Source organism: Cydia fagiglandana, chromosome 2, assembly GCF_963556715.1.
Source record: "Cydia fagiglandana chromosome 2, ilCydFagi1.1, whole genome shotgun sequence".
Lineage (NCBI taxonomy): Eukaryota > Metazoa > Arthropoda > Insecta > Lepidoptera > Tortricidae > Cydia > Cydia fagiglandana.
Window position 1 is genome coordinate 1556880 of NC_085933.1, and position 27929 is coordinate 1584808.

At 39.7% G+C, this 27929-nt stretch overlaps 4 protein-coding genes across 5 annotated transcripts in view; 2 read left to right on the forward strand and 2 right to left on the reverse strand.

The window, feature by feature from the left end:
- The window catches only part of LOC134673969 (synaptic vesicle glycoprotein 2A-like), a 396395-nt gene that overhangs the window by 57010 nt on the left and 311456 nt on the right, over positions 1 to 27929 (reverse strand). The gene's annotated exons all lie outside the window — the stretch shown is intronic.
- Positions 1 to 27929, forward strand: part of LOC134673901 (uncharacterized) — a 185756-nt gene that overhangs the window by 56130 nt on the left and 101697 nt on the right. The window lies entirely within an intron of this gene.
- Positions 1 to 27929, reverse strand: part of LOC134673838 (FAST kinase domain-containing protein 4) — a 72942-nt gene that overhangs the window by 40202 nt on the left and 4811 nt on the right. Inside the window, exons 8-11 of one of the 2 annotated variants that reach the window (XR_010099514.1) lie at positions 27648 to 27875; positions 23269 to 23335; positions 21946 to 22051; positions 20363 to 20562 (exon numbers count right to left, since the gene is read on the reverse strand). Coding sequence is in view for 1 of the 2 variants with exons in the window: in XM_063531871.1 (XP_063387941.1) it covers positions 20443 to 20562; positions 21946 to 22051; positions 23269 to 23335; positions 27648 to 27875 (521 nt within the window). In the remaining variant the exon portion in view is untranslated. Of the gene's footprint in view, positions 1 to 20064; positions 20563 to 21945; positions 22052 to 23268; positions 23336 to 27647; positions 27876 to 27929 lie in introns of those variants that run through there. The other variant, XM_063531871.1, reaches the window with a different exon arrangement.
- On the forward strand, positions 9205 to 16913 carry LOC134679564 (carbonic anhydrase 1-like). Its single transcript, XM_063538521.1, has 9 exons — positions 9205 to 9324; positions 10115 to 10270; positions 10876 to 11055; positions 11479 to 11605; positions 12148 to 12250; positions 12806 to 12930; positions 13874 to 13997; positions 14587 to 14753; positions 16554 to 16913. The coding sequence occupies exons 1-9, from the start codon at positions 9291 to 9293 to the stop codon at positions 16588 to 16590; spliced, it is 1053 nt and encodes a 350-aa protein (XP_063394591.1). The 5' UTR covers positions 9205 to 9290; the 3' UTR covers positions 16591 to 16913.

The window sequence follows — 27929 nt, forward strand, 5'->3', positions numbered from 1 at the left end:
GAACATCGTACATCGAAAGTTTTATGAATTTTATGTGTTGTATGATTGTCTCAACTGTATTTTCAGAAATGAAAAGAAGACTAACTATTAAAGTAAAAAAGTTGCCCTTCCTTTTCTTCATAAGTTTAAAGAGAATGGCCCAAGAGCCTGAATTTCATACAAGCCGATGGGAATTGAGTTCTATGAACGCTCCGCCACTGGTAGGTATAGTACACCCACCATCATATCTGAACACGCACTCTAACGCCTTGAAAATAGAGGCATGTTCAAATATTTGTGAACGCCTTGGCCGCTCCGATATATCCGATGGCCACTGTATTAGGCCTCGTCTTCACTCGTGACTTCCCTGATCCTAGGACACTAACCAGTCTACCTTACAGGAAGCCTGCGATCTATATGCAGCACAATGATACAGATTGCACCGGCATTATCCAATCGAGAGGTGATACGGCGTGTTGCCGGACATGACTCTAACGAGGTAATAGATTTAAGGACACACAGGTTCTTAAATCTAAGAAGCGCTGGTGTCCTAGCGGTGAAAGCGTGCGACTAGCAATCTGGAGGTCGCGGGTTCAAACCCCGACTCGTACCAATGAGTTTTTCGGAACTTAAGTACGAAATATCATTTGATATTTACCAGTCGCTTTTCAGTGAAGGAAAACATCGTGAGGAAACCGGACTAATCCCAATAGGCCTAGTTTACCCTCTGGGTTGGAAGGTCAGATGGCAGTCACTTTCGTAAAAATTAGTGCCTACGTTAAATCATGGGATTAGTTGTCAAGCGGACCCCAGGCTCTCATGAGCTGTGGCGAAATGGCGTGGCGTGGATGACGCGAGGAAGAAGAAGACAGGTTCTTAAATCTATCTATAAATCTATTACCTATTCCTGGGTGTTTCATATGCTACTATTGTTGCTGACTGAACAAGGCCAGATGGGATCCTGATTAATCTAAGATTCATTTCTTTCGACGCCTGATTTAATTACGTAGAAAATAGGTACATTTAGAATACATACATACATAAATATTCAATGCCTAAATATATAGACTGGTAGAGAATGCTTTTGGCATTAAGTCCGCCTTTTGTACGATAAGTTTTCTTTTGTGCAATAAAGTTTAAATAAATAGATACCTACCTATACCTAATTAATGGTTTATATAATCTTTTATTACCAACACCCGCCCACCACCACATGGACCCCCAAACTGTTGGTGTAGTGTACCTAGCTACTCTAGCAAGCTAGCTTTGTCAGTAAAAAAAAGACGGCAGAAAAACGTAGGCGCAAAGCAATAAAAATTTTGACTCAAGGATCACTCACGCTAGACCGGGCCGTGCCCGGGCCGAGGCGTCCGTATGTCATTTTCTATGACGTCTGATCGGTGGTCACGTGGTGCTTTTCATAGAAAATGAAGCGCCGCCGGAAGCTCCGGCCCGGTCTGGCGTGAGTCATCCTTTACGCACATTTTTAACCGACTTCCAAATCTCAAAGAAGGAGGTTATCAATTCGGTTGTGTTTTTTTTTATTTTTTTTATTTTTTTTTATGTTTGTTACTCCATATCTCCGTCATTACTAGATCGATTTTGAAAATTCTTTTTTTGATTGAATGTATATGCATACAGATTGGTCCCGTTTTTGTCAAAACCCAGTTCTGATGATGGGATCCATGAGGAATCGAGGGAACTCCTCAAATCTTAAAGGCATACATATAGTGATTTTTGGGTTTTTATCAACAAATCAAGCATGTACACCCAAAAAAGTGACATTTGATGAAGTGGAACTGCTGATGATGATCAGAACGGAACTCTTTAACGACGCATAGTTCACGGTTGGCGATTTGTCCTCTTCGTTATGTTTGTTAAGCAAGTTAAGTTTTTAAGCCACATTTTTGTCAAGCTCGAGTTCTGATGATGGGATCCATAAGGAATCGAGGGAACTCCTCAAATATTAAAGGCATACGTATAGATTTTTTTGTATTTTCATCATAAAATCAAGCATTTACATTAAAAACTGTCGCATTTGATGAAGTGGAACTGCTGATGATGACCAGAACAGAACTCTTCAATGACGCATGGTACACGTTTGGTGATTACGAATTTCGATTTTGACTTGGACTGGGACCCGGACTCGGACTCATACCCGGATCCGGTTCGGACCAGGATCCGGTTTGGACCCGGACCTGGACTCGGAACCGGACTCGGACCCGGACTCGGACCCGGTCTCGGACCCGGACACGGACCCGGACTCGGACCCGGACTCGGACTCGGACCCGGACCCGGACTCGGACCCGGACTCGGACCCGGACTCGGACCCGGACCTTGATCCACTATGATACCTTAACTAAATAAACAACTATGATTACCTACCATAAAATTAATGTAGGTATAAAGTACGATGATGCCAATCTTACTAGCCCCTCCCGCTTAAACCCCCGTACACCGCACGGCAGGCGCCATTAAGTGGGTTAGGTTAGGTTTGAACTGCGATCCTCACAGAACCGAACAAGGATTAGGTTAGGTTAGAACTGCGAGCCTTACAGAAACGAAATGCTACTTGAAAAGTGGGTTTGATTAGGTTCGAACTGCGATCCGCACAGAACCGAACTGCTATCTGAGGAGTGGGTTAGGTTAGGCTAGAACTACGACCCTCATGGCTCCTCTTCACGATGGGCCAACGCCGGTCACTCCAAGGGACGCATTTATGCGTTAGAGGGAGCAAGTGATATTGCTATCTCATTCTACCGCATGGCTGCGTCCCTTGGAGTGGCCGGCGTTGGCCCATCCTGTAGAGGAGCCATTATACAGAAGCGAAATGCTAGTAGAAAAGTGGGTGGTTTTACCTCCTTTTCTACATAGTGTACCATCTACAATAATCTTTCATCGGCCCCCATAAAAGTCGGTTTTTTTTTCTTAAAAATTATTCTACTGAGTGTACCTAGGTACTGATAGTGTGGCGTGCCTGAGTATAAAAGATAGGGATCAAAATTTAAGCTTGCCAACAGCAGATCTTATCAGTAGAAAAAGGCGGCAAAGGGTCTAGCCGTGTTTGTAAGGGGCATCGGCCCCAGAAGCGAAATTGATTGCCGTTTTGCCAATTTATTAGGCCAGATGTAAGATGCTATTTCACCAAAAAAATAACCCTAAAATGCTGCAGGTTTTTGAGAAAATTAAAAAAATAGAAAATTGGATTTCATTTTTTTTTATCTAAACTACCGAACCGATTTTTTTGTAACTTATACACATTATGTAAGTAATCTAGATGAATTATTAAAAAGAAATGGAGTTCCAAATATCCTTATAATTAGTAATATTTTCACTTTTAATTTTTCAAAAATTTTTTTTTTATATTTCCGAAATAGGGACACCCACCAATTTTGGGTATTTTATGTATAAATTAATGTTCTATAACATATATTTTTTTCAAAAATATTCATTTGGCTCAACAGGGTAAAAATACCGTATGTATGTATGTAATGTATGAACAGACACAACCGGGAGAACTCCCGGTCCCATATCGACCACCGCGCCGCTCTGTACGAATTTGAATTTCGAACGTAACAAATTGCTAAATGGACTATATTATTATTGGCTGTATGCGGCTTGGTTGTCGTCGCGTCACGAAATTAAAAAATAAAAAGGCGGGAAACGCGGCTCATTAAAAAGTTCCTTATTAATATGAGCTGCCTTGATATTGATCTTGCAATGGAAAAAAAGGAGATTATACACAAAATATTTTCAAAATCTCCAAGATCGTTACATTACTAAAGTCGCACCAAACAAAGTCTGCAGCGGATTTGATAGCCACCACCTTTAAAACAAACAACGAACAGACAAAATAGCAACAAACGTAACCTGTCCGCATCCCCGGAGACATCGAACGCATCACGTAGCAAAGATAACGTTACCAGGAAAAGTAAAAAAAATAAAACAGCAACGAACAGCACCCTGACGTCATACTGGCGCACAATCGGGCCATCAGCAGAATCAGAATCCGATTTAGATACCCAGGATTCAGTCAAAACATAGCAATCAACAAGGCCTCCCTCTACTACTGAAATGAACATAAATATAAAGAATAAAATACAAAACTCTCCCAAGCCGGTTGGTCACCGTGGGAGTAGAAGACCAACACCCTCCATACAAAACCAGACAATCGAAGGAAAGAAAAAGCATACTAATACATGTAATAAATACTTTAAAGCAATGAAACAAAACTCTGAAAATAAATTAATTATTGGAACACTAAATGTTAGATCTCTAGTCGGAGTCGGTCGTCAAGAGGAATTAGACTTTGCTTTAAAAAACATTAAATGGCATATACTGGGGCTTTCTGAGGTCAAAAAAGCAGGCTTACACATCGAAGAATATGAAGATTATACCCTATTCTACACTGGCAGAAAAAATGGCAAAAATGGCGTCGGATTCATTATTAAAAAGGAGCTTAATGCAAATATTTTAAAATTTCAACCAATATCTGACAGAGTGGCCAGATTAGACTTGATGGTAGAAAACACTCACTTAAATATAATACAAATATATGCGCCTACTATGAAAGCTTCCGACGAGGACATAGATCAATTTTATAACGAAATTAGACGTAGCCTGGAAAACACCCACGAAAATACCATTTTAATGGGTGACTTTAACGCCAAAATTGGATTTCCGACCACTGAAGATGCTATATGCATGGGACCGTGGGGCTATGGAACTAGAAATAACAGAGGTAAAGCATTGATTGACTTTTGTCAGGAAAATGAGCTCTATATCATGAATACACAATTCAAGAAAAAGCCGAAACGCCGATGGACTTGGAAATCGCCAAACGAAAAAGCTTTCAACGAGATAGATTTTATTATAACGAAAAAAGTGAAAATAGCAGCTTTTGAAAACGTAGAAGTAATTGACACCTCGCACCCTACTGATCACAGGTTAGTACGAGCAACATATTTAATACGTCACATACACAAAAAAGCGAGGAGACATTTCAAAAATAGAAACGCAGGATTCAACGACCTAGAAAAAGAATCACTTAAGAATATTTTCGAAGAATCTGTAAAATCCGAAAACTTCATAGACGTCCAAGAAACATACTCAACTATAAATAATAAAATTAAAAACTGCGTTACTAAGTTACCCATTTCATCACAAACAACTAAGTCTGATTTAATAATGACAGAAAGTATCCAAAAATTAATAAATGAAAGAACGGCATTGAAAAACAAACCAATGAAAACCGTATTTGAAAAAAGGAAACTTACTAAGTTATATCATAAAATACGTAAAAAACTTAAAAATGCAAAAATTAACTACAAGATGAAAATCATAGAAGAAGAACTCGTGACGAGAGGATCGGCAAAAAGAGGTATCAAGCGTTTGAAAGACTATAAGACCTGGATCCCATCTCTAAGAGACACCACAGGACAGAAGCATGACAACCGGAGAGATATAATAAAAATAGCCGCTACGTACTACCAGGACCTCTACAAAGTGTACGAACTTAGCAATACACCGCTCTATCAAGACGGAAATGAAAACTATGACCCTGTGCCCCCGTTGATGCAGAGTGAAGTATGGAATGCAATTAGCTCGCTGAAAGCAATGAAAAGCCCAGGAGACGACGGAGTGACTAACGATATCGTAAAAGCCCTGAAAGAACCTCTTACACCATTATTGACTAAATTATTTAACAATATTATATACAAAGAAAAAATCCCAAAGCAATGGGAAACATCAGTAATTACTCTGTTATATAAAAAGGGCGACCCTCTAGAAATGAATAACTACCGCCCAATTAGCCTCCTACAATGCATCTATAAAATCTTCACGAGTATACTACGGAACAGAATGCTACAAAAACTTGAGTCGCAACAGCCTATAGAGCAAGCGGGCTTTAGGCGGAATTACTCTACAATAGATCATATATTCACACTACGTCAAGTGATAGAGAAATACAAGGAACACGGAAAGAGCTTGTTCATAGCCTTCGTCGACTATTCTAAGGCTTTCGACACAATATCACATGAGGCGCTATGGATTGCATTGAAAAATCAGGGGATAGAAATTAAATATATAAATTTAATACGGGAAATATACAAAAGAAGTAAGGCGGTAGTAAAACTAGACAGAAAAAGTGACAAATTTAAGGTTGGCCGCGGGGTAAAGCAAGGAGACCCAATATCACCCAATCTATTCACGGCTCTATTGGAGGATATTTTCAGAAACCTGGACTGGTCATATTGCGGTATAAAAGTAGACGGGCGTCGCTTAAATCACCTCCGCTTCGCGGACGACATAGTTTTAATGGCAGACAATCGAAGAGACCTTATCTATATGCTCAACTCACTAAACTACGAGAGCGAAAAGCGAGGTCTACAGATGAACCCAGAAAAGACCTGCGTTATGACGAACGGCAATCCCGAACCGATTACAATTAACCAAAAAAATGTTCAATATGTAACTGAATACGTGTACCTAGGGCAAATAGTATCATTACAGCATTGTTTCCCTGAAACTGAGATAGAGCGGCGTATTAAAAAGGCATGGAGCGCATTTTGGTCAAATAAGCACATACTTAAGTCAGGGATGGATATAAAACTCAAAAAGAAAGTTATGGACTCTGTTGTGACTCCAACTCTGCTTTACGGATGTCAAACCTGGCCAATAACAAAGCATACTATAAACAAGCTTAAAGTTTTCCAAAGAAAGGCCGAAAGGATTATTTTAGACATTAAATTGAGCGACAGAGTAAAGAATACTGAAATACGCAATAAAACAAAAATTATAGACGCAGCAGTAAAGGCATGTCAATTAAAATGGCGGTGGGCTGGGCATACAGCTAGAATCAAGGACGGACGATGGAGCGAAAAGATACTCCACTGGTACCCTCGAGAAAGCCGCCGCCCGCCCGGCCGCCCAAGACGCCGCTGGAGAGACGACATTCAGGCTGTGGCCGGCGTCACATGGACCCGTGCCGCCACCGATCGAGAATTATGGCATAGTATGGAGGAGGCCTATGTCCATAAATGGACATCCAATAGAATTTAAATTAATTTAATCGCAATAAAAAAAAAAATTCAACAAGATATTAAATGTACATATAATATAATAAAATCGCAAAAAATTAAGTATATAAAATAATATAGTTACATGAAACTAGATCATAATTAGATAATTTTACTGAAAAATGTAAATAGTATAAATTAATGTTGTTAAAATGAATCATGCATGATGTACCGTTTTTCTATTGGAATTAAATGACTAAATTATTATTAATTATTATTATTACTTACATAATGTGTATAAGTTACAAAAAAATCGGTTCGGTAATTTAGATAAAAAAAAATGAAAACCAATTTTCTTTTTTTTAATTTTCTCAAAAACCTGCAGCATTTTAGGGTTATTTTTTTGGTGAAATAGCATCTGGCCTAATAAATTGGCAAAACGGCAATCAATATGGCTTCTGGGGCCGATGCCCCTTACAAACACGGCTAGACCCTTTGAAAAATGTAGGCACGAAGGGATAATGTTTCAATTTCGCGCCTTTTTCTACTGACAAGATTTGCTTGACCATCTATAGTTTAATTTAATTGGTTTAAGACTAATATTATAAAATTCCTCATAATTGTTTATGTAAAACGATCTTAAGCCAGTGTTTTTCTAGTAATGCGATGTTCTTTGTTAGGTATGCCTGGCATTTCCGATTATAACATATTTATTTTATCAGGGTTCCGTTGTCAACTAGGAACCCTTCAGGATGACCTATCATGCTAGAACGGTCCGGGCCGAGGCACCCGACACTTCATAGAGCACAATGATATTTAATTATAGATAGGTTGTAGGCGTTCTTGACTTGAAGCACTTACCTTGTACAAATTGTACAAGTTGACTTTAGTCGCGTCTAGGCAAGCGAGAAATGCGCACGTGCTAACGAGCTCGGGCACAACGAAAGAGGAAGAGAAAACTTATGTTTAACTACGAGTATAACTATTTTTTATTATTTATATTCGGAAATATTCCGAAGCTTAAAACAAACTGTAATGGTATGCTTTAAGTACCTATATACTTACCAGTAGTACATACGTAAACATAGTTCAAACCGTTGACATTACCTCGGTTGAACGTTGGATATCATTATCTGTCTTGAATTATTTATTTATTTACATTTATGGCACAAAAGGCGGAGTTATTGCAGTAGAGTATTCTCAAACAGTAAACAGTTCGTCGATTTTATGGGCAGGGTTTCTATAATTCAAATAAATTTAGTGCTTGAGTTAAGTTTCGAGTTGAGTTTTGAGTTGAGTTGAGTTTCGAGTCGTAGGCCAGGAGGGATAGGAAATCACGTAGGTACGAGTATATGTAATCGGCAGCACGGAAGCCAGTCGTGCGTCACTGTAGCCGGACAAATGCGATTACCTTATAAAACTAACTGCATAGGCGCTGAAATAAAAAAGTCATTTATACAGTATGTAAATTAACGAAAAACATTTACTTAAGCCCGTTAATGAATGGGTCACACTAAGCAACTTATGCTATGGTACCAACCCCGAAATCGCGAAAAAAAAATTGACTCTCCCATAGAAAATTCAATGCTAGACCACAAAATGTATGAAACAACCAAATTTTTTTTTCGCGATTTCGAGGTCGGTACCATAGTAAAAATTGCTCAGTGTGACCTACAATTAACGGGTTTGAGTAAATGTTTTTCGTTAGTTTACATACTGTATATATTAAAACAATAGTATTTGAGTTTTTGCATGACAGGCAAACGAGCAGACATATCGTCAATTGCCATCAGGTAACCAAGCAATTACCGTCGTCCATGGACACCTGAACAGACGGACATGGCGAAACTATAAGGTTAAGGGTTCCTAGGTTTAAGGTGCGTTTTAGATTTATGTTTGTATTTTTTTTTCTATCACTCGAAAGTCAAGAAATCAGATCGAATCAATGAAGTTACTAGCGAAAGGCCTCAAAATTACTGATTAATTTTTTGACAACCGTACTTATTGTCATGTAAAAAAGCGCTACAATTTTTCAAAAACTATTGCTGTCTGAACCTACACTTCAACTCTATCAAAATTACGTAATGCGCGTATTAGATATCACAGGACATGTAATATCCAATCACACTGGATGTTTATATTTTAATTGATCTGTATACAAACAGCGGGCACCAGTTCTTTACTCAATGGCTATTGAAAATCAGTTCACGCATAGCTGTAACAGCAGCAGGATTGTAGTGAAAGCGACTCAGAAATTCCAGTTTTAATTAAAATAATTTAAAACGTTTAGCAATGTTGTGGCTTTATATCTTCAGTTTAGCTATCAGTAAGTTTACATGATTGTGATAAAGATGTTAAAAAGTCAAAAGAATTAACCCTTTTTCAGGCATAGTAACGATTTATCAACCACATTCGCACCAATAGAATTTCAACTTTAGCATTCCGATTCAAACATGATTCTAGGATCAAATTACATTGGACTTTCGGGAAATGTGACTTTGTCTTCAAATGAATCATCAAAGCTGGATTAATTGGAATTTATTTGGATTATTTGGGAAAACCTTGTAGATTGGTGCGGCCTGGAAAAGGGTTAAAGCTCGGAGGTTAAAGGTGGGGGTAGATACCTCCATAGAAGGAGGCCCATGTTTAGACTAATATTATGAAGTGATGATGTTCAAATGATTACCTAATTATGTATATTAGATGGCATTTTGGAATCCAGATACATTAGGTATTATTGTAGGATTCACAGTGTTGCTTTTATCCGGATGACAGTGACGTATTATATGTCCACGTACGCGCGGGTTAAAGCAAATTAATAACAACATTTCTTTATTTTGTTTTCTGTTATTTTGTTTTTCTATTTACTTCTTATTGCCCCGGCCTCGACACAAACGCATAAACGCTTCCCGGGCTCGAGAGAATTCGGAAAAATAATGAATAAGGTGGTGGTACTAGTGCTCAACATGCTAATGCCCAATAGATGATACCCTGCTGTCACCTCTATTGACAATGACTTAAAGTTCAAGATGACATGTAGGTACTGGCACCAGTACATGGTGGTACTGGTGCCACCATCTTAATTGATAAAAACTTAATTTGATTATTATCTTCAGAAATCGCAGTGACAGCAAAGAGCACCGGTAGCGATCGTAACAGCATCCCCATGAACAGGCTCTACACCTCCACGACCGCCCGTAATATCCGCTCACATCGCCCTGTCAAGTTGTCCATAGAGCCAGAGCCAGTAAGGCCTAACTGGCGGTATGATAGTAAGTATTACCTAGATCCACCTACAAATAATACAATACAAATATGTAAAAAATTGTGGAATGTAACAGTTTCCCCATGAATTGGCTCTCCATCTCCACTTTCCGCTAACTCTCCTGGACATCTTGTCAAGCTATCTAGATCACCTGTTTTTCACCACACCAGCTCGGAAAGGCTTACTTTGCACTTCAAAAACTGATAGCAAATTTGAATTTTATTCAAATGTAAGTAAAAGTAATCAAATGCAAATTTTGAGTTGTTTTCTTTGTTTACTGGTAGAATAGACTTTTAAATGATGATTTTGGATGATAAATATTTAATAATATTCATTTGGATTTGATTTGGTTTGATTTTGTTTGATATTTTTATATTTAATATTTGCTTCGAGTTGGTGTGGTGAAAAATTTTGTGTTTCACTCGGGGGCAAATTTTGTTTAACTCTCGTGCTTTGAAACCCTCGTAACGCTCAAGATTCCATTATTAGAACCACTCGCTACACTTGTGGTTCAAATTTGGAATCTTTCGCTTGCTCGGGTATCAATATTAGCACGAGCGGTTAAACAACAATTTTGCCCCCTTGTAAAACAAATAACTATTGTTCCTTTAGCTGCAGCAACATGGCCAGGCCGCCTCTGCCAGGAGGGAGTAGGAACGCGCCAATCCCCCATCAATATCATAACAGAGTTGGTAAAGCCTGACTCGGGCAAAGACTTCATCAAGTACGGCCCGCTACGGCTGCATGGGTACCAGAGCGTGCTAGTGTCTGGAGTCAACAATGGACGGACAAGTAAGCAATTCAACTATTTTAGTAGAAACTTTAGCTACGAACCCTACCTAGGCAAAAGACTCCACTGAAAAAATCATGCGAATGGATGCAAAAGAAAATAAATTGAACCCGCGCCTTCGACCCTAATCCAAGTTGAAACTGTGGCTTTTACATAGTAATTAATCGATTTTCATAACCATCATCTTCCTAATAGGGTCTCCCGGCATTTGCCATGGCGGACTTGGGGATCCTGGGGTCCGTCCGCCTGGCAACCTAATCTGAAGAATTGTCTTTCTCTGTATCTGAACTGTCCAAGGCGAATTCCTTGTGGCCTTAGGAACCAAAAAGGAAAACTGGGTCTTACTTAGATCTTCGACGCGGCTTTAGGTTTTCCACCATTTGTCTTGCTTAATCTTGGTGTAAAACTGTAAATCTTTCTTACAGTCCAGTTCACAATGGATGGCGATGAAGCCATGCACCCAACATTGACCGGAGGCCCGCTGCAGTACCTCTACAGACTCGAGCAGCTGCACTTCCACTGGCTATCTGAGCACGCCGTCAACGGATTCAAGTAACTCGCACTTTTCACTATTGAGCATAAGTAACGCAGCGTACTTACTACGTACGTACGTTAACAACACGCGAACGCGAAGAGAAACAATGCGGCGCGGGGTGAATCAATCCTTTGATACCTATTGTGTCCTACGTGGGCGATCTCGTTGCGAACGCGCACGCCTTGGGCCCGCCGCGCTGCGCCACGTCGCGGTCGCGTCGCGTTCGCGAGTTGTTCGCGAGTTGTTCGCTTACGTAAGACGCAACATAATACACCTGCGACTTAATACAAGATGGCTCCCATGAGCTTTTGCGCTGTGCGCTCCAATACGTTAGCTTCAAAGAAAAGTGACAATGGATTGGTAATGTCTACTGATAACCATAGGAACTGGAGCTCTGGTCTAGGTAGACTGTTTAGACAAGCATGATATAAGACACATTTCAACACGATTAAATATTTAATTGTATTAGGTAGGTACCTAGAAGGTGGACTTAGACACCTTTTAATTATTCTCGAAATTATGATATTGCTTCTTAATCATTACATTCTTTCTAACACAGGTTTCCTATGGAGATCCACTTTGTCCACATCCGGGCTGATCTTTCTGCAAGTGAGGCCCTGCGGAAGCGAGATGGCATTGCCATAATCGCTGTATTTGGAACTGTGAGTAAGATTTTCTTGAAATTCGAATGTATTACCTACACCTATCAGTATGTTACATAAAAACCTTATGATAAAAGAAAACCGACTTCAAAAGGTGAAAATAAATTTTCCTACCTATTTAAGTTTATGCCTTACCAACTGATATGTTTGAAGTCGGTGCCAAGCCAAATATTAATAGTATCGGTCAATAACAATCAGCTTTTATGTCTAAAAGCCCCAACCCCTCAACCCCCCACCTCTGACCCATCAACCACCACCCTGCCTTCATCTTCCACGCCTGCCCCTATCCTCTCAGTCTCGTTAGTCATTTCCACTACTACCCCATCCAAAATTATAATATACCTTAATGGGGCAGTTCAAATTATGAAGAACAAAACTTTCTTAGCAGATGATCTTTTGTGAAAAAAGTTTGTATCTGAACCAAAAAGTTACCTATTTACCCCATTCACATATGAATACATGAACTGGGGCCTTACCATGATGTCCCTATTGCGATTCTGTTTAGGACCTAAACGCAATAAGGACATCATGGTAAGGCCCCTGTTTGATAAACAGATAAAGTCGGAGATAGAAAACGACGACGCCCTCATAGCGAGCGAGATGATGGAGGAGGTGGTACGAGAACTGCCGCTGCTGAACCGGCACGGGGACCGGCTCAGCGGGGTCGTGCTGAACATGTCGTATGTTGACACATTACATACTACACATTACAGTAACCTTACTCCTCTAGGTTAGACTTCAAGATGACATGTACCCTACTTAGATACTTAAGCGGACAGTCGGAGATAGAGAACGACGAGACGTTCATAGCGAGCGAGATGATGGAGGAGGTGGTACGGGGACCGGCTCAGCGGGGTCGTGCTGAACATGTCGTATGTTGACACATTACATACTACACGTTACAGTAACTTTACTCCTCTAGTCTAGATACTTAAGCGGACATTATAAAGTCGGCGATAGAGAACCACGATACCTCCATAGCGAGCGAGATGATGGAGGAGGTGGTGCGAGAACTGCCGCTGCTGAACCGGTACCGCGTGTCCGGGCCGGAGCTTCCGGCGACCTACTTTTCTATGACAGATGATCACGTGATGCCTTCCATTAAAACAAAGCTCCTTAAGCTCCGGCCCTGACACGGTCCAGTCTAACGTGAGTCATCCTTAATACGGTGGAAATAGGTGTTGACAAGTTACGGTGCCAACTAGGGCAGCCAATAAGCTCATAGTAAATGATTGGTACTTGTAAGTAAATTGATTTCCAATTGCTGCAAATGCAAGTATCCCGTCAAAGATTAACCAAATAGGATAATTCGCCTGGAAGAAATTGCAGAAGATTGTTTCACATAAACCGGAAATCGTGGGTAGAAACCCCGACTCGTACTTAGCTAAAGTGACCAAGTTAACTCTGCGTGCAATTTGCAATGATAACGTGTGGCCATGTTAACATGATTGTCAAATTTCTATAAAAATATGATATTTACAATGACACCTATTTAACTTATCGAAAAGTCGGTGCAAAATTAGCGCAGTCACCTGCAATAATATCTAAAACATGATGAGCGTGTGTGTTATAAACGTCTGTATTAAAAAGTAAAATTAATTGACTTTCCATACATATTTTCAGAAAGCTTCTAACGCCAAACCAGCAGTCTTACGTGACGTACTCCGGATCTCTGACGTCACCAGAGTGTAACGAAGTTGTCACATGGATCATACTGGACAACCCCGTCTTCATGACTTACGGACAGGTACCTATTAGTGATGCTTTTTATAACTATAGGATGGCAAAGCGGGCAAAATGTAGGGTCCTGCCTCGGGGGGACAGAGGGGTTCAATTTTGGCCGAGAGGCCGAAAACATTGCGAACCCCCATTTCTCCTAAGATTTGATACATTTGCCACGGACCTCAGTTAGTGTATTTATGCCACTATGGCCAGTGTAAACGTGCTACGCGCACGCCGCCTCGGCCGTGGCACGTCTACACTGGCCGGCGTTGGCCCATCGTGTAGAGGAGCCATAACATCTAAAATCAAAAATACCCTTATACCTTCAATTTAAATGCTCTGGAATCATTGTTTAGACTTTAAAATAGGCAAAAAAAGTGTTCCGAAAGATCACGATAACCTAGCCCGACACGATGAATATTGTCTAGATAGATACTAGATAGGCACTACTCGTAGGATAGTTGCTAAGTGACAATAAATAAAATAATAAAAATAGTAATACATATATATTCTTTTTCCCAGTTAGTAATGGGTAATTTCTTCTTACCCTGCTTCTTGCTTTTACCTTAAATCTGCCCTCTGCAACAGCCAGCTAACACCATCCTATTTTTCAGTACAAAGAGTTCTTATACCTGGCCAAGACCCGGTTCAACTTCCGTCCCCTCCAGGAATCCAACATCACGGTGTACCGACCGGCCGTGAAGGGACCAACACCAGTGGTCTTCGGCGTCATCGCCAACATGTACAATTATGTTGCTAGCTTCCTCAAAAGCATTAATAGGTCAGTGTTTGGTTTGAGGGTACTTCTAGGTAGAAGTACCCTGGTCTCCTCCTGGTGCCCTGGTACGTGAAGGTAGGTACAGTCGCCATCAGATATATCGGAGCGGCCAAGGTATTCACAAATATCTGAACACGCCTCTATTGTCAGGGCGTTAGAGCGCGTGTTCAGATATTGTGAACACCTTGGCCGCTCCGATATATCTGATGGCGACTGTATAGTAGCGTTCAAATGTGCATGGATAGATGTCGACCGTAATGCCTTAATATTACGGTTGAAACATCGCGATGCACTTTTGAACGCCAGTGTACGTACACGCTTGTAGCTTTAGGTCGTCATCAGTGGCGTAGCGTGAACCGATCTATAGTTCGTTTTTTTTAGCATAAGAAAGAACTTGCAAGAAGGTAAGCTATCTTGGCAGGTCTTTTAATTGAAAAACGCTTTTTAAAAATCAGTAACTATTACTTACGAAAGCAGAAGAATATAAATGATCGTATTAGATTCATAATTGTTACATATTTGCCGTAACTTATTTTTAAAATGTGTTTTTCAATTAAAAGAAACATCAAGATTGTTTACCTAATTTCTAATGCTAAAAAAAACGAAGTATAGTCGTGGGCGTAAACCACATCTGCGAGGCCCTTTTCAATGTGTTTTCCCAAGGTAATAAAAAGGTTGGCTTTGCGAGGCCCCCCTAAGTGCGCGGCATATAGTTCGTTTCTTTAGGATTAGAATGAAGGTAAACAATCTTGACTTGTCTTTTTATTAAAAAATATTGAAGATCGCTTTATAAAATTAGTTTGTTACTTATGAAAACAATAGTTATTTGTTTTACAAGGGGGCAAAGTTGTTGTTTAACCGCTCGTGCTAATATTGATACCCGAGCAAGCGAAAGATTCCAAAATTGAACCACGAGCGTAGCGAGTGGTTCGAAAAATGGAATCTTGAGCGTTGCGAGGGTTTCAAAGCACGAGGGTTAAACAAAATTTGCCCCCGAGTGAAACACAAAATTTTTCACCACACCAACCCGAAGAACATTTTAAATGTAAAATATCAAACAAAATCAAACCAAATCAAATCCAAATCAATTTTATTAAATATTTATCATCCAAAATCATCATTTAAAAGTCAATTCTACCAGCAAACATAAGAAACTAACTCAAAATTTGCATTTGATTACTTTGTCTCACATGTGAATAAAATGCAACTTTGCTATCAGTTTTCGGAGTGCAAAGTAAGACTCTCCGAGCTGGTGTGGTGAAAAAGAATGTAAAAGATCGTATATGATTTATAATTCTAACACAATATTTGCTGAGACTTATTTTTCAATGGAGATTTTTATAAAAAGACATGTCAAGATCGCTCACCTTCTTTCTAATGCTAAAAAACGAACTATAGCTACACCACAGGTCGTCATAAGTGTCATAACATTGAAATACACATCCATTCCATTTATACTTCGTTTTTTTTAGCATTAGAAATAAGGTAAACAATCTTGATGTGTCTTTTAATTGAAAAACACATTTTTTAAATGAGTTACGGCAAATATGTAACAATTATGAATCTAATACGATCATTTATATTCTTCTGCTTTCATAAGTAATCGTTTTTGATTTTTAAATAGCGTTTTTCAATTAAAAGACATGTCAAGATCACTTACCTTCTTGCAAGTTCTTTCTAATGCTAAAAAAAACGAACTTTAAATCAGTGCTTTTGTCGATAAAGTCCACAACCGTGCATATTTTACTGTTGAGATTTGTTCCCATTTTCACAATTGTTTTTAATGTGGTATTTTTATTTCAGGATGATGAAAAGCGAGCCAGTTAGAACGCAATATTAGCAAATTCATGTTAAATAGAAGACATATACATAGTAAAGTGACGCAACATCGGATTAAGTCTCATACCAATCCAATAATCATGAATAGTGATACAAAACAAAATGAATTGCCGTTCGATTTTAAATCTTACCAGTAAAAGATAGAATATTAAATGCAATAGCATTTCATTTTGAGTTGTACCACTGTTCATGATAAGCAACGAATATGTTTCAGTTGAAAAGGACAAAGTGCCGTATTAGAAATCCCACTTTAAAGTGTAAAAAATTGTGTACCTATTTAATTCAGTGACCCCAGCTGAATCCTCTGTTTCTGCTTACGGATATTTTCTCCTCCACTTCGCATGGTCTTCAACATTGTTTTAAATAAGACCAAGTTAGTTTTAAATAATTCACCTTTATGTTTAAGAGAAATTGTTGTAAATAAATTCATACGGAAAGAACATCTTTTTACAAGCTTTTATTTAGTTTCACCTGACCGTTGTCTGTCTGTCTGTCTGTCTGTAATCAAATCTTGCAAGTGATCCACTTCCCGGTTTCCGATTGAGCTGAAATGTTGCATACATACGTAAGTCGGGTGACAATGCAATATTATGGTGTCATCGAGCTGATCTGATGATGGAGACCGGAGGTGGCCATAGGAACTCTGTGATAAAACAACGAAACCTAATTGTGTTTGGGGTTTTTAGAATTGTCTCGATGAGTATTAGTTGCCTGTGGAAAAAAAGTACAGTCGGCGATAAAAGCTTGTACCAAAAATGAAATTTTTGCCAAAAACTTATTTTTCCTTTGTTCCAATGTTTGTTGTTGTTTCATTATCTTTTTCGAGCGAATTTAAGTAATACCTATGGAGGATAAAGTAAACATAAAATTATTTACATTAAAATCGCATTTATTAAATACTTCTTCAAGATACATACATTTACCTACAACCACTCTCACAGACGTCAAAGTAGTCTCCAACATTTTGTTAGTTTACCATCCTCCCATCACAAATCGTAAACCTTATTAGAAACAAAACGTAATGGCCATAACACACTACCACACCGTACCAAGGTCGCGGTGCGGTAGTGTGTTACGGCTATAAGGTTCACGGAAGGACAGTTAAGGTCAGGTGTCTGTTGAGCATGCATATGTTAAAGAACAATATCCTTGACATCTGAGCAGCGCTACCGACATCACAGCAGCAATGTTAACTCCGCACTCAATCAACAGCCGCTCGGAATTATTCAGAAACTAGTTCAAAAATCATCACTTTAACTTCAAGAAGCACTTTTAGGTCATGGACATAAGACTCTTTCGAATAAATGAAAGGCCTGATACTGATAACAGAGCTCGATTTACCTTGTATCCAGAGACACGCCACATTGCAGACTGAAGACCGAAATTAACTGAACAGTCTATTTAAAATATATAAATTTGGCAGCCAAAATGATAGTAAATTGTACAAGGGCATAAAGCGATCCATTTTTATCCGAGGCACAAATGGACATTTATGCCTGATGCACTTTGCTGTTCACTTCGATTGTGAGAAAAGTATACAAAAATATCAGATATTTTAGGTTATTTTACCGTATTTATTCAAGACTTAAATTGTACTCGGGCCGGTCGGGAGCGCGCCGGCAAGACTGACAGTTTGTATGGCAGAATTTGGACTTTCTTTCTAAGTCAATAAGGGTCGTAATAGAAGATATGCTCTAGAACATAATAAGCAACTTTATGTCGTCTACGCACGCCTTAAAGTCGAACTTTACGAGCAAGACAAGTGAAAACGATCTTAAAGTTTGAAACTTAAAACTGAATTCCGATTCTGACCCCGAGGGCTTTACATTCATACTCTTACGTAGTCAAATTTTACTAGTCAACAAAATATGTAAAACTATGTGAATGGATCACCCTCTGATCGCTAAATTGAACATTAAGAGTACTGTAACAAATTTAGCTATATTAAGTCTGTTATTAATTAATTATGTATAATATAAGGATGACAAGAAAGACGATAAGAGGGCCAGTACAATGCTAATGTAACATGGATTCTAATGATAATACAATAAGGATGATATTTGTACATACGATTATTCACAGCGTTCAATGATAACTTAGCGCCGAGTTTGAAAAAAAACCGGGCAAGTGCGAGTCGGACTCGCGCACGAAGGGTTCCGTACCACAATGCAAAAAAAATAAACAAGAAAAAGCAAAAAAACGGTCAAAAAAACGGTCACCCATCCAAGTACTGACCACTCCCGACGTTGCTTAACTTTGGTCAAAAATCACATTTGTTGTATGGGAGCCCCATTTAAATCTTTATTTTATTCTGTTTTTAATATTTGTTGTTATAGCGGCAACAGAAATACATAATCTGTGAAAATTTCAACTGTCTAGCTATCACGGTTCGTGAGATACAGCCTGGTGACAGACGGACGGACGGACGGACAGCGAAGTCTTAGTAATAGGGTCCCGTTTTACCCTTTGGGTACGGAACCCTAAAAACTCAACTGATGTTACTATATTAAATAAGTGCCCTACAGTACAGTCAGCTGCAGAAGTTGCTAAGCGGGCGAAGTGTTCAAAATTACCTTGACACGCTCATATTCTCTTAACAATAAAGTCGCGTCAAGATCATTTTGAACACCTCGACCGCTTAGCAACTTCAGCTGCTGACTGTACATGGATTTGAAAGTAGATTTTCTGTATGGGAGCACCACAATATTTGACTCGCATAGGCACTGGTCCCACCGCGAGCTAGTAAGCTATGAGCTATCGGCTATAAACACGAACAAAAGATAAACACTCCCGTGTAAATAAGAGACACGGCGATATTTATAGTTACTCGCCCAGCGGTGAGCTATAAATATCGCCGTGTCTCTTTTATTTACACGGGAGTGCTTATCTTTTGTTCGTGTTTATAGCCGATAGCTCATAGCTTACTAGCTCGCGGTGGGACCAGTGCCTTAACTGCAAACTCTGATAAATCCTACTGAATAATTTTGGGATTTTGATAGAAAAGGTAATAGGGTAGTTATTTCCTAAGCGCCACTTGCATCATTCCACTAACCCGGATTTACCGGTTAAACCTGGAGTTACCATGGTTACCAGTACAATTTGACACTGGGTTAACGGTTTAACGTTTATCGGTTTAATCGGTTAACCCCGGGTTAGTGGGGTGGTGCATTTGGCCCTAAGAGTGTGGAGAGTGGAATTATCCGAGATTGAACTTAAGCGACACATTTATACTCTACCGTACGTGTGTTTTTAAGAACAAATATTGATTCTAAAATGTATGTTATTTATCGACTACATAAATAGAACAACATTAAATGAAAAAATATACTTAAAGTTGATTTAGTCAACAATAAATTAATAAACAATAACCCCAGTTAGTTTCAATATGTTTCCCTAAATATACACTAGAGCGCGAACATATAATTTGCAAAATGTTACTAAATCCCTAGAGTTAGACCAAGAAAACTCTGCAACGATTTTGATAGCACACGCAGTGCGAGTGTTATTTTAAACGTCAAACTTCCATGAAATTATGACGTACGGATCATGCGTGAACTTCAAGCACAGAAGCCTCGTGTTTAATGACGTTTAGTTTAGTTTTTCATTCTGATTAAAACCATAAGATGGCAGATCCTCTAACGCGGAAGGGACCACTTTGAAATGTAGGGGCAGCACAAGATCCCCCTAATTATTTGTGCGTAATGTCAATGCCAAATTTTAATACCGATTTAGCACATGTTGGCATACGCTACGCACGGTCCCTAAACCTAAACATGATTCATTTCATCCATATAAATTCATCTACTAATAAAACAGATACTTAACTCTGTACACATTTACATTCTGCGCGGCTCTATGAGGCGGACTTATCGCTAATAATCTCCTTTAGTCGCTTCTCGATGTATTGCACTCGTGTGACCAGTTTGTCCCGAGGGTTGAACTCCGTGTATGGGATCTGTAGCACTTTGAAGCCCTAGAAACAAAATAGAATTGTGGAAGTTACCTCTAGATTGCGCTAATTTTATACGATCATCTAATTCTAGGTATTTAATACGATAAAAAAATGGAATAAAAGACACCTTTTACACACTATCTTTGAATTTTAAATAGCAACTCGGAATGTTGTTGAATCATGTAATTATAGGTATTTAATACGATAAGAAAAAGAAATAGAAGACACCACCCACTATCTTTGAATTTTAAATAGCAACTCGGAATGACACATTAAGTCATTCTAGAATAAAATACTTCCCTCCAAACAAAATTACTGATTTAAGGACTAATGTTGGCAATGGTACAAACTGCAACACTCCTAACTGTACATCGGTGGACCTTATTACAAAAGGCATAAGGTCCACCGATGAACAATTACAGATCTGCATAAAAACTTTTTACAAAAAAAAAGAAAACCGACTTCAAAAAAGGATGAAATAAAATATTATCCTTTTTAAGTCTATGCGTTACCAACTGATATGTTTGAAGTCGGTGCCAAGCCAAGTAGTAATTGGACATGGATTCCATCATCCGAACAAAACCAAATTAAAATGGGACCAACTCGGAGGTAGCTCCTTTCAAACAAAAAAAGAATTACTCAAATCGGACTACGGATGTCGGAGTAATCGGTGAACGTACATAGAAAAAAAAAAAACAGCCACTTCCGAATACAGAACCTCCTCCTTCTATGAAATGGAAGTCGGTTAATAATTGTTTTCCATTGTATTTTCTCGACAACGTTCTTATGTGTCATGCTACTCCAGTCAACCTCAGTACTTTTTTTACCGAGACTGACTGAAATAGCAAGACACGTTCGTATGTTTCCGTGAAAATACGATGGAAAATAATTATGCACTGCATCTCTAACAGTGTGGGCGATGGTACTTTGACAGTTGCCTTCCCCATATATAACTTTCCTTCCTTCTAAATTTTGAAGTGTGTTAAACATAAACACCCAAAGCAACCACGGCAACCTAGGAGTTGTGCACAAATCACGCGAGGGTTTGTCGGCTACTTTTTGACCCTTTTATTCGACCTAATTTTAAAATAAATAGTATTGTATAAAGAAAAATCTTGTTTTTTTTCTATTTTCGTTAAATAGACTCGCTATTTTGAAGTGCAGAGTGAAGATTTAAGTTTAACGAAACTGAGAGAAAAAGTATCTACTCATGAGGTAGGTTTTTTCTTAGTTTCGTTCACTGTAGAAAAATACACTTGAGGTCTCCTTATACCCCCCTCCCCCACCGTGATCTATCGTGATTTTTTCGTGACCCCCCTCCCCCTATCGAACCTCGCGTGGTAGTAGGTGGGGGGGGGGGAGTAGGACAAAGGGCTAGGAGTCGCGGATGAAATGCCTATGTACCTTAAGTTGTAACATCCTGGTGTAGAGCTGGTAGATGCCGAGCGGCACCGCCGTCTTTCTCGTGAGGTCGTGGTAGTCCAGGCCCAGCACTGCTATCCTGAATACGCTGTAATAGAAGCAGTAGTAACTACAAGTACAAACAACAACACTACTACAGTTCCACCGGTGTACAGTTATAGTATGAATTATTTCAGGTGATTTTTTCGGGCTCGGACCCTAATCTGTTAAACAAAAGGTATTGTTTCCTTTATGTAGTGGTTATAACGCTTACTGCTAATAGCCCCGACGTAAGTAACGGGAACAAGCCCGTTTAGAAGCAAATTTACCGTTCTAATTATATGGTTCAGATTCATGAAACAGCCCATTCGGAGATAACACGTTTTTGTTATCTCCAAAAACAAGACCACCCTGATTGTTCTCTGAACAAGCTGTAATATGAATTTGAACCTTATTACTATCACGATAGTTGCTTTTTATACGACATGGTTGCTTTGGCACGTGCTGTAGACCGCTCTTAAAAGAAACAAAGGCTTTTGTTTAACGGATTAGCACCCGAACTCGAAAAAATCATTTGAGATAATTCATACTATAACAATGTGAGCAATGGTACTGCAAAGAGTTGCGATTTTCAGAGATAGACGGAAGTTTATGATGGTAATAAATTTTAAAAATACCTTCAAACGCACGTATCTATATGATACAATATTACATAACGGCACTACTTTGAAAAAACGGTCACCCATCCAAGTACTGACCCCGCCCGACGTTGCTTAACTTCGGTCAAAAATCACGTTTGTTGTATGGGAGCCCCACTTAAACCTTTATTTTATTCTGTTTTCAGTATTTGTTGTTATAGCGGCAACAGAAATACATCATCTGTGAAAATTTCAACTGTCTAGCTATCACGGTTCGTGAGATACAGCCTGGTGACAGACGGACGGACTGACGGACGGACAGCAGAGTCTTAGTAATAGGGTCCCGTTTTACCCTTTGGGTACGGAACCCTAAAAATCTCATATCTCACACTGCTACTCAAAGCTGGAAGGCAGTAAATCTGTATGCATCTCATACATAGTTACAACATTTTTCTTTTGATTGACAAACGTGATACGCGTTTTTATCAAAGTAGTGCCGATATACGTCATATATTGAACATAGTGTGAGAGACATAGGCAATGATAATGATGATCACTACTTTTTTTACGGCAACTACGTGAGTTCTTTGGTATTTAACAAGTTATTGCTTGTCAATAATCGTCATTGAGACGGTTATAGCGTAACATTATCACTGTAATTTATTTTAAAATATGTGATGATTTTTACCTTTTGTCATTTGCTGCTTTTTCTAATGGTACTGGATGACATTTCGAATCTATCGCGAATTCCGCGTCTGTAACAGAAGAAAAAAAATATTATGTACATAGGTCTCATGATATTAAATCTTACCGTTTGAACGAATACGGCTTGGACGTAAACAAAATAGAAATAAATAATGGCACGGTCCAAATAAATAAGTAAGCTCCAAGGAAAAGTAAACTAGGTCTCGTGAGCATACTTTAAGGTGGGTAGTTACAGTTGGTGCTTTGACCAGGTTACTTAATTTCAATATCTCGCATTAAGATACCGGAGGTAATTTTAAATTTTAGGTAATCAAATATGGTACGCTCCAAGTGTTAAGAGTGCTATTACATTTCGGGGTTGAGCGAGTTTAGGTATTTTACGCGCTGCGGCAGGCCGTGCGAGCTCAGTATTCCGATCCCTTCTACCACACTCGCACTACAATGATGGATTAAACATTCTTGATCCTTCGCGAAGCATATTGAAATCAACCATAACAACACTAACTGTACTTAACTTATAAAGTCCTAAAACTGTTATTTGGTAAGTACGAAAATACTAAATGCAGTGCAAATGTACATAGGGGCTGTTCATAAATTACGTCGTCTATTTTTGACCCCCCCATCCCTCAAATCATCCAAAATCATGCTTCGGATGACTCTGTTTCCTCCTACGTCATGCTACCATCATCCGATGTCCATGACCCCCTCCCCCCCTCCTCCCATTTGAAACGACGTAATTTATGAATAGCCCCATACTCGTACTTATGAACGTATATTACTCGAAAGAAATTATAGGTACTCGCTTATTTACAAGAAACAAGTTACAAGAAACTGAAGATACACAGGGTCTGATGATGGAGCTGGAAGGTGGCCACGGGTACCAGTCTATCATGTAACTAAACCACTTCGTGTTTGGGCTCGTTTGATTCGTCTAAACAAGATCTTTGACACTGAAGATACACAGGGTCTGATGATGGAGCTGGAAGGTGGTCACGGGTACCAGTCTCTCATGTAACTAAACAATTTCGTGTTTGGGCTCGTTTGATTCGTCTCAACAAGATCTTTGACACAAGACAGTACTCAGGGTCTGATGATGGAGCTGGAAGGTGGTCACCATTACCAATCAACCATACAACTAAACCACATCGTGTTTAGGCTCGTTTTATTCATCTCAACAAGATCTTTGACACTATATAGGTGATACTCAGAGTCTGATGATGGAGCTGGAAGTTGGTTACCGGTACCAATCAACCATGCAACTAAACCACTTCATGTTTAGGCTCGTTTGACTAGTCTCAACAAGATCTTTGACACTAGGTGATACTCAGAGTCTGATGATGGAGCCGGAAGGTGGTCACCGGTACCAATCAACCATGCAACTAAACCACTTCATGTTTAGGCTCGTTTGATTAGTCTCAACAAGATCTTTGACACTAGGTGATACTCAGAGTCTGATGATGGAGCTGGAAGGTGGTCACCGGTACCAATCAACCATACAACTAAACCACTTCGTGTTTAGGCTCGTTTGATTCGTCTCAACAAGATCTTTGACACTAGGTGATAAACCAAACACGAAGCCCAAACACGGAGCCCAAACACGAAGTGGTTCAGTTATGTGATAGACAGGTACCCGTCGCCACCTTCGAGCTCCATCATCAGATCCTGAGTACTTTCTTGTGTCAAAGATCTTGTTGAGATGAATAAAACGTGCCTAAACACGAAGTAGTTCAGTTACATGATAGACTGGTACCCATGGCCACCTTTCAGTTCCATAATCAAACCTTGTGTATCTTCAGTGTCAAAGATCTTGTTGAGACTAATCAAACGAGCCCAAACACGAAGTGGTTTAGTTGTATGGTTGATTGGTACCGGTGACCACCTTCCGGCTCCATCATCAGACCCTGAGTACTATCTTGTGTCAAAGATCTTGTTGAGACGAATAAAACGAGCCTAAACACGAAGTGGTTTCATTGCACGGTTGATTGGTACCGGTGACCACCTTCCGGCTCCATCATCAGACCCTGAGTACTATCTTGTGTCAAAGATCTTGTTGAGACGAATAAAACGAGCCTAAACACGAAGTGGTTTAGTTGCATGGTTGATTGGTACCGGTGACCACCTTCCGGCTCCATCATCAGACCCTGAGTACTATCTTGTGTCAAAGATCTTGTTGAGACGAATCAAACGAGCCCAAACACGAAGTGGTTTTGTTGCATGGTTGATTGGTACCGGTGACCACCTTCCGGCTCCATCATCAGACCCTGAGTATTATCTTGTGTCAAAGATCTTGTTGAGACGAATCAAACGAGCCCAAACACGAAATGGTTTAGTTGCATGGTTGATTAGTACCGGTGACCAAATTCCGGCTCCATCATCAGACCCTGAGTACTATCTTGTGTCAAAGATCTTGTTAAGACGAATAAAACGAGCCTAAACACGAAGTGGTTTAGTTGCATGGTTGATTGGTACCGGTGACCACCTTCCGGCTCCATCATCGGACCCTGAGTACTATCTTGTGTCAAAGATCTTGTTGAGACGAATAAAACGAGCCTAAACACGAAGTGGTTTAGTTGCATGGTTGATTGGTACCGGTGACCACCTTCCAGCTCCATCATCAGACCCTGAGTACTATCTTGTGTCAAAGATCTTGTTGAGACGAATCAAACGAGCCCAAACACGAATTGGTTTAGTTGCATGGTCGATTAGTACCGGTGACCACATTCCGGCTCCATCATCAGACCCTGAGTACTATCTTGTGTCAAAGATCTTGTTGAGACGAATCAAACGAGCCCAAACACGAAGTGGTTTTGTTGCATGGTTGATTGGTACCGGTGACCACCTTCCGGCTCCATCATCAGACCCTGAGTACTATCTTGTGTCAAAGATCTTGTTGAGACGAATCAAACGAGCCCAAACACGAAATGGTTTAGTTGCATGGTTGATTAGTACCGGTGACCAAATTCCGGCTCCATCATCAGACCCTGAGTACTATCTTGTGTCAAAGATCTTGTTAAGACGAATAAAACGAGCCTAAACACGAAGTGGTTTAGTTGCATGGTTGATTGGTACTGGTGACCACCTTCCGGCTCCATCATCAGACCCTGAGTACTATCTTGTGTCAAAGATCTTGTTGAGACGAATAAAACGAGCCTAAACACGAAGTGGTTTAGTTGCATGGTTGATTGGTACCGGTGACCACCTTCCAGCTCCATCATCAGACCCTGAGTACTATCTTGTGTCAAAGATCTTGTTGAGACGAATCAAACGAGCCCAAACACGAATTGGTTTAGTTGCATGGTTGATTAGTACCGGTGACCACATTCCGGCTCCATCATCAGACCCTGAGTACTATCTTGTGTCAAAGATCTTGTTGAGACGAATAAAACGAGCCTAAACACGAAGTGGTTTAGTTGCATGGTTGATTGGTACTGGTGACCACCTTCCGGCTCCATCATCAGACCCTGAGTACTATCTTGAGTCAAATAAATACATATAGAATGTCAGGTCGTTTCAAATATTTTTAATCCTGTCCGGTAGTTTATTAAACTGTACCATTATAAATTATAATACTATAAAAACAGTGCTAGGATCAAAGTCTCTCGTTGCGGTTTACACGCACACAGTATAGCGTTTTACACGGCGCCCGCCGCACACAATGATAAAAAACCTCGTCGTCGCCGTTGAAAATGTGCGGAGCCGACCGACACACGTCCTGCCTGTACAAGCTCTGCCGCGGCACTGAGCTGGTGAGCGCGCGTCATCGGTAATATAGAGTAGTTTTCAAAAAATTGCCAAAAAATTATAGTAGAATTTCATAAACACTAATGTATACCAACAGTATAAGCAAACGTTGCAGATTGCTTGAGTATGAAAATGACTTCGATATTAAGTAGATTTTCGTAGAAATTGACACTTGTTTCGGAGAGAAAATTGAGTTCGTTTTACTTTGATTTTCTCTTTCTCAAAGGTATGTAGGAAAAATATCGTTTGATATGCTTAAAGTACAGGGTATTAGTAATACAAAATAGCCAGGTTTAGCAGAGAAAACTTCTCAACATTTCCAAATAAAAGCTTGCCGTTCAGTGCTTCACGCGGTTTTTCGGAAACGACCATCAGGAAAAAATTCATTACTTATTTAATAAGTCCTTTTTCTAATATTTACAACGATATTTAAAAAGATAAGAAGACGCTTTTACTGGAACAAGTACTCATTGTTTCTAATAAGGAGCACAAAGTCCTGAATTTCGTCGACTAGTATCATCAATTTTGCATTATTTCGACTTTTCTTGTAAGAGCGCTCTTAAACTCTATGTGGTAACCACAAATACCTACATTGATTGTGTTGCTGTGTTGAGAACTCACCATAGAGAAATCCCATGCCGCTATTACACTCCCGCTTCATAAAGGCATCAGCGGACACCAAACTTCTAAAGGTGTCCATGATGGAGTGCAGGTATAACGTCTTCTCCTTGGTGTACACCAGGGGCACGCCGACGGAGATGTCGGAGGGGAGGCGCGGGGAGGAGGGGGCGGTCAGCTGGAGGTAAGCGTCGATGGCCATTAGCTTGCGGCGGGAGGGGATGAGGATCTCTGAAACAAGAAAAATATATAAATTAATGAACGTTAGAAGACAATTTGAGACTG

Bases quoted from the DNA above. Each gene is read 5' to 3' on its own strand.
- LOC134679564 (XM_063538521.1), top strand. From the start codon at position 9,291: ATGTTGTGGCTTTATATCTTCAGTTTAGCTATCA. The intron at 12,931-13,873 runs GTATGTTGACAC...ACATATTTTCAG, and splicing joins GGGGTCGTGCTGAACATGTC to AAAGCTTCTAACGCCAAACC. The intron at 13,998-14,586 runs GTACCTATTAGT...CCTATTTTTCAG, and splicing joins TCTTCATGACTTACGGACAG to TACAAAGAGTTCTTATACCT.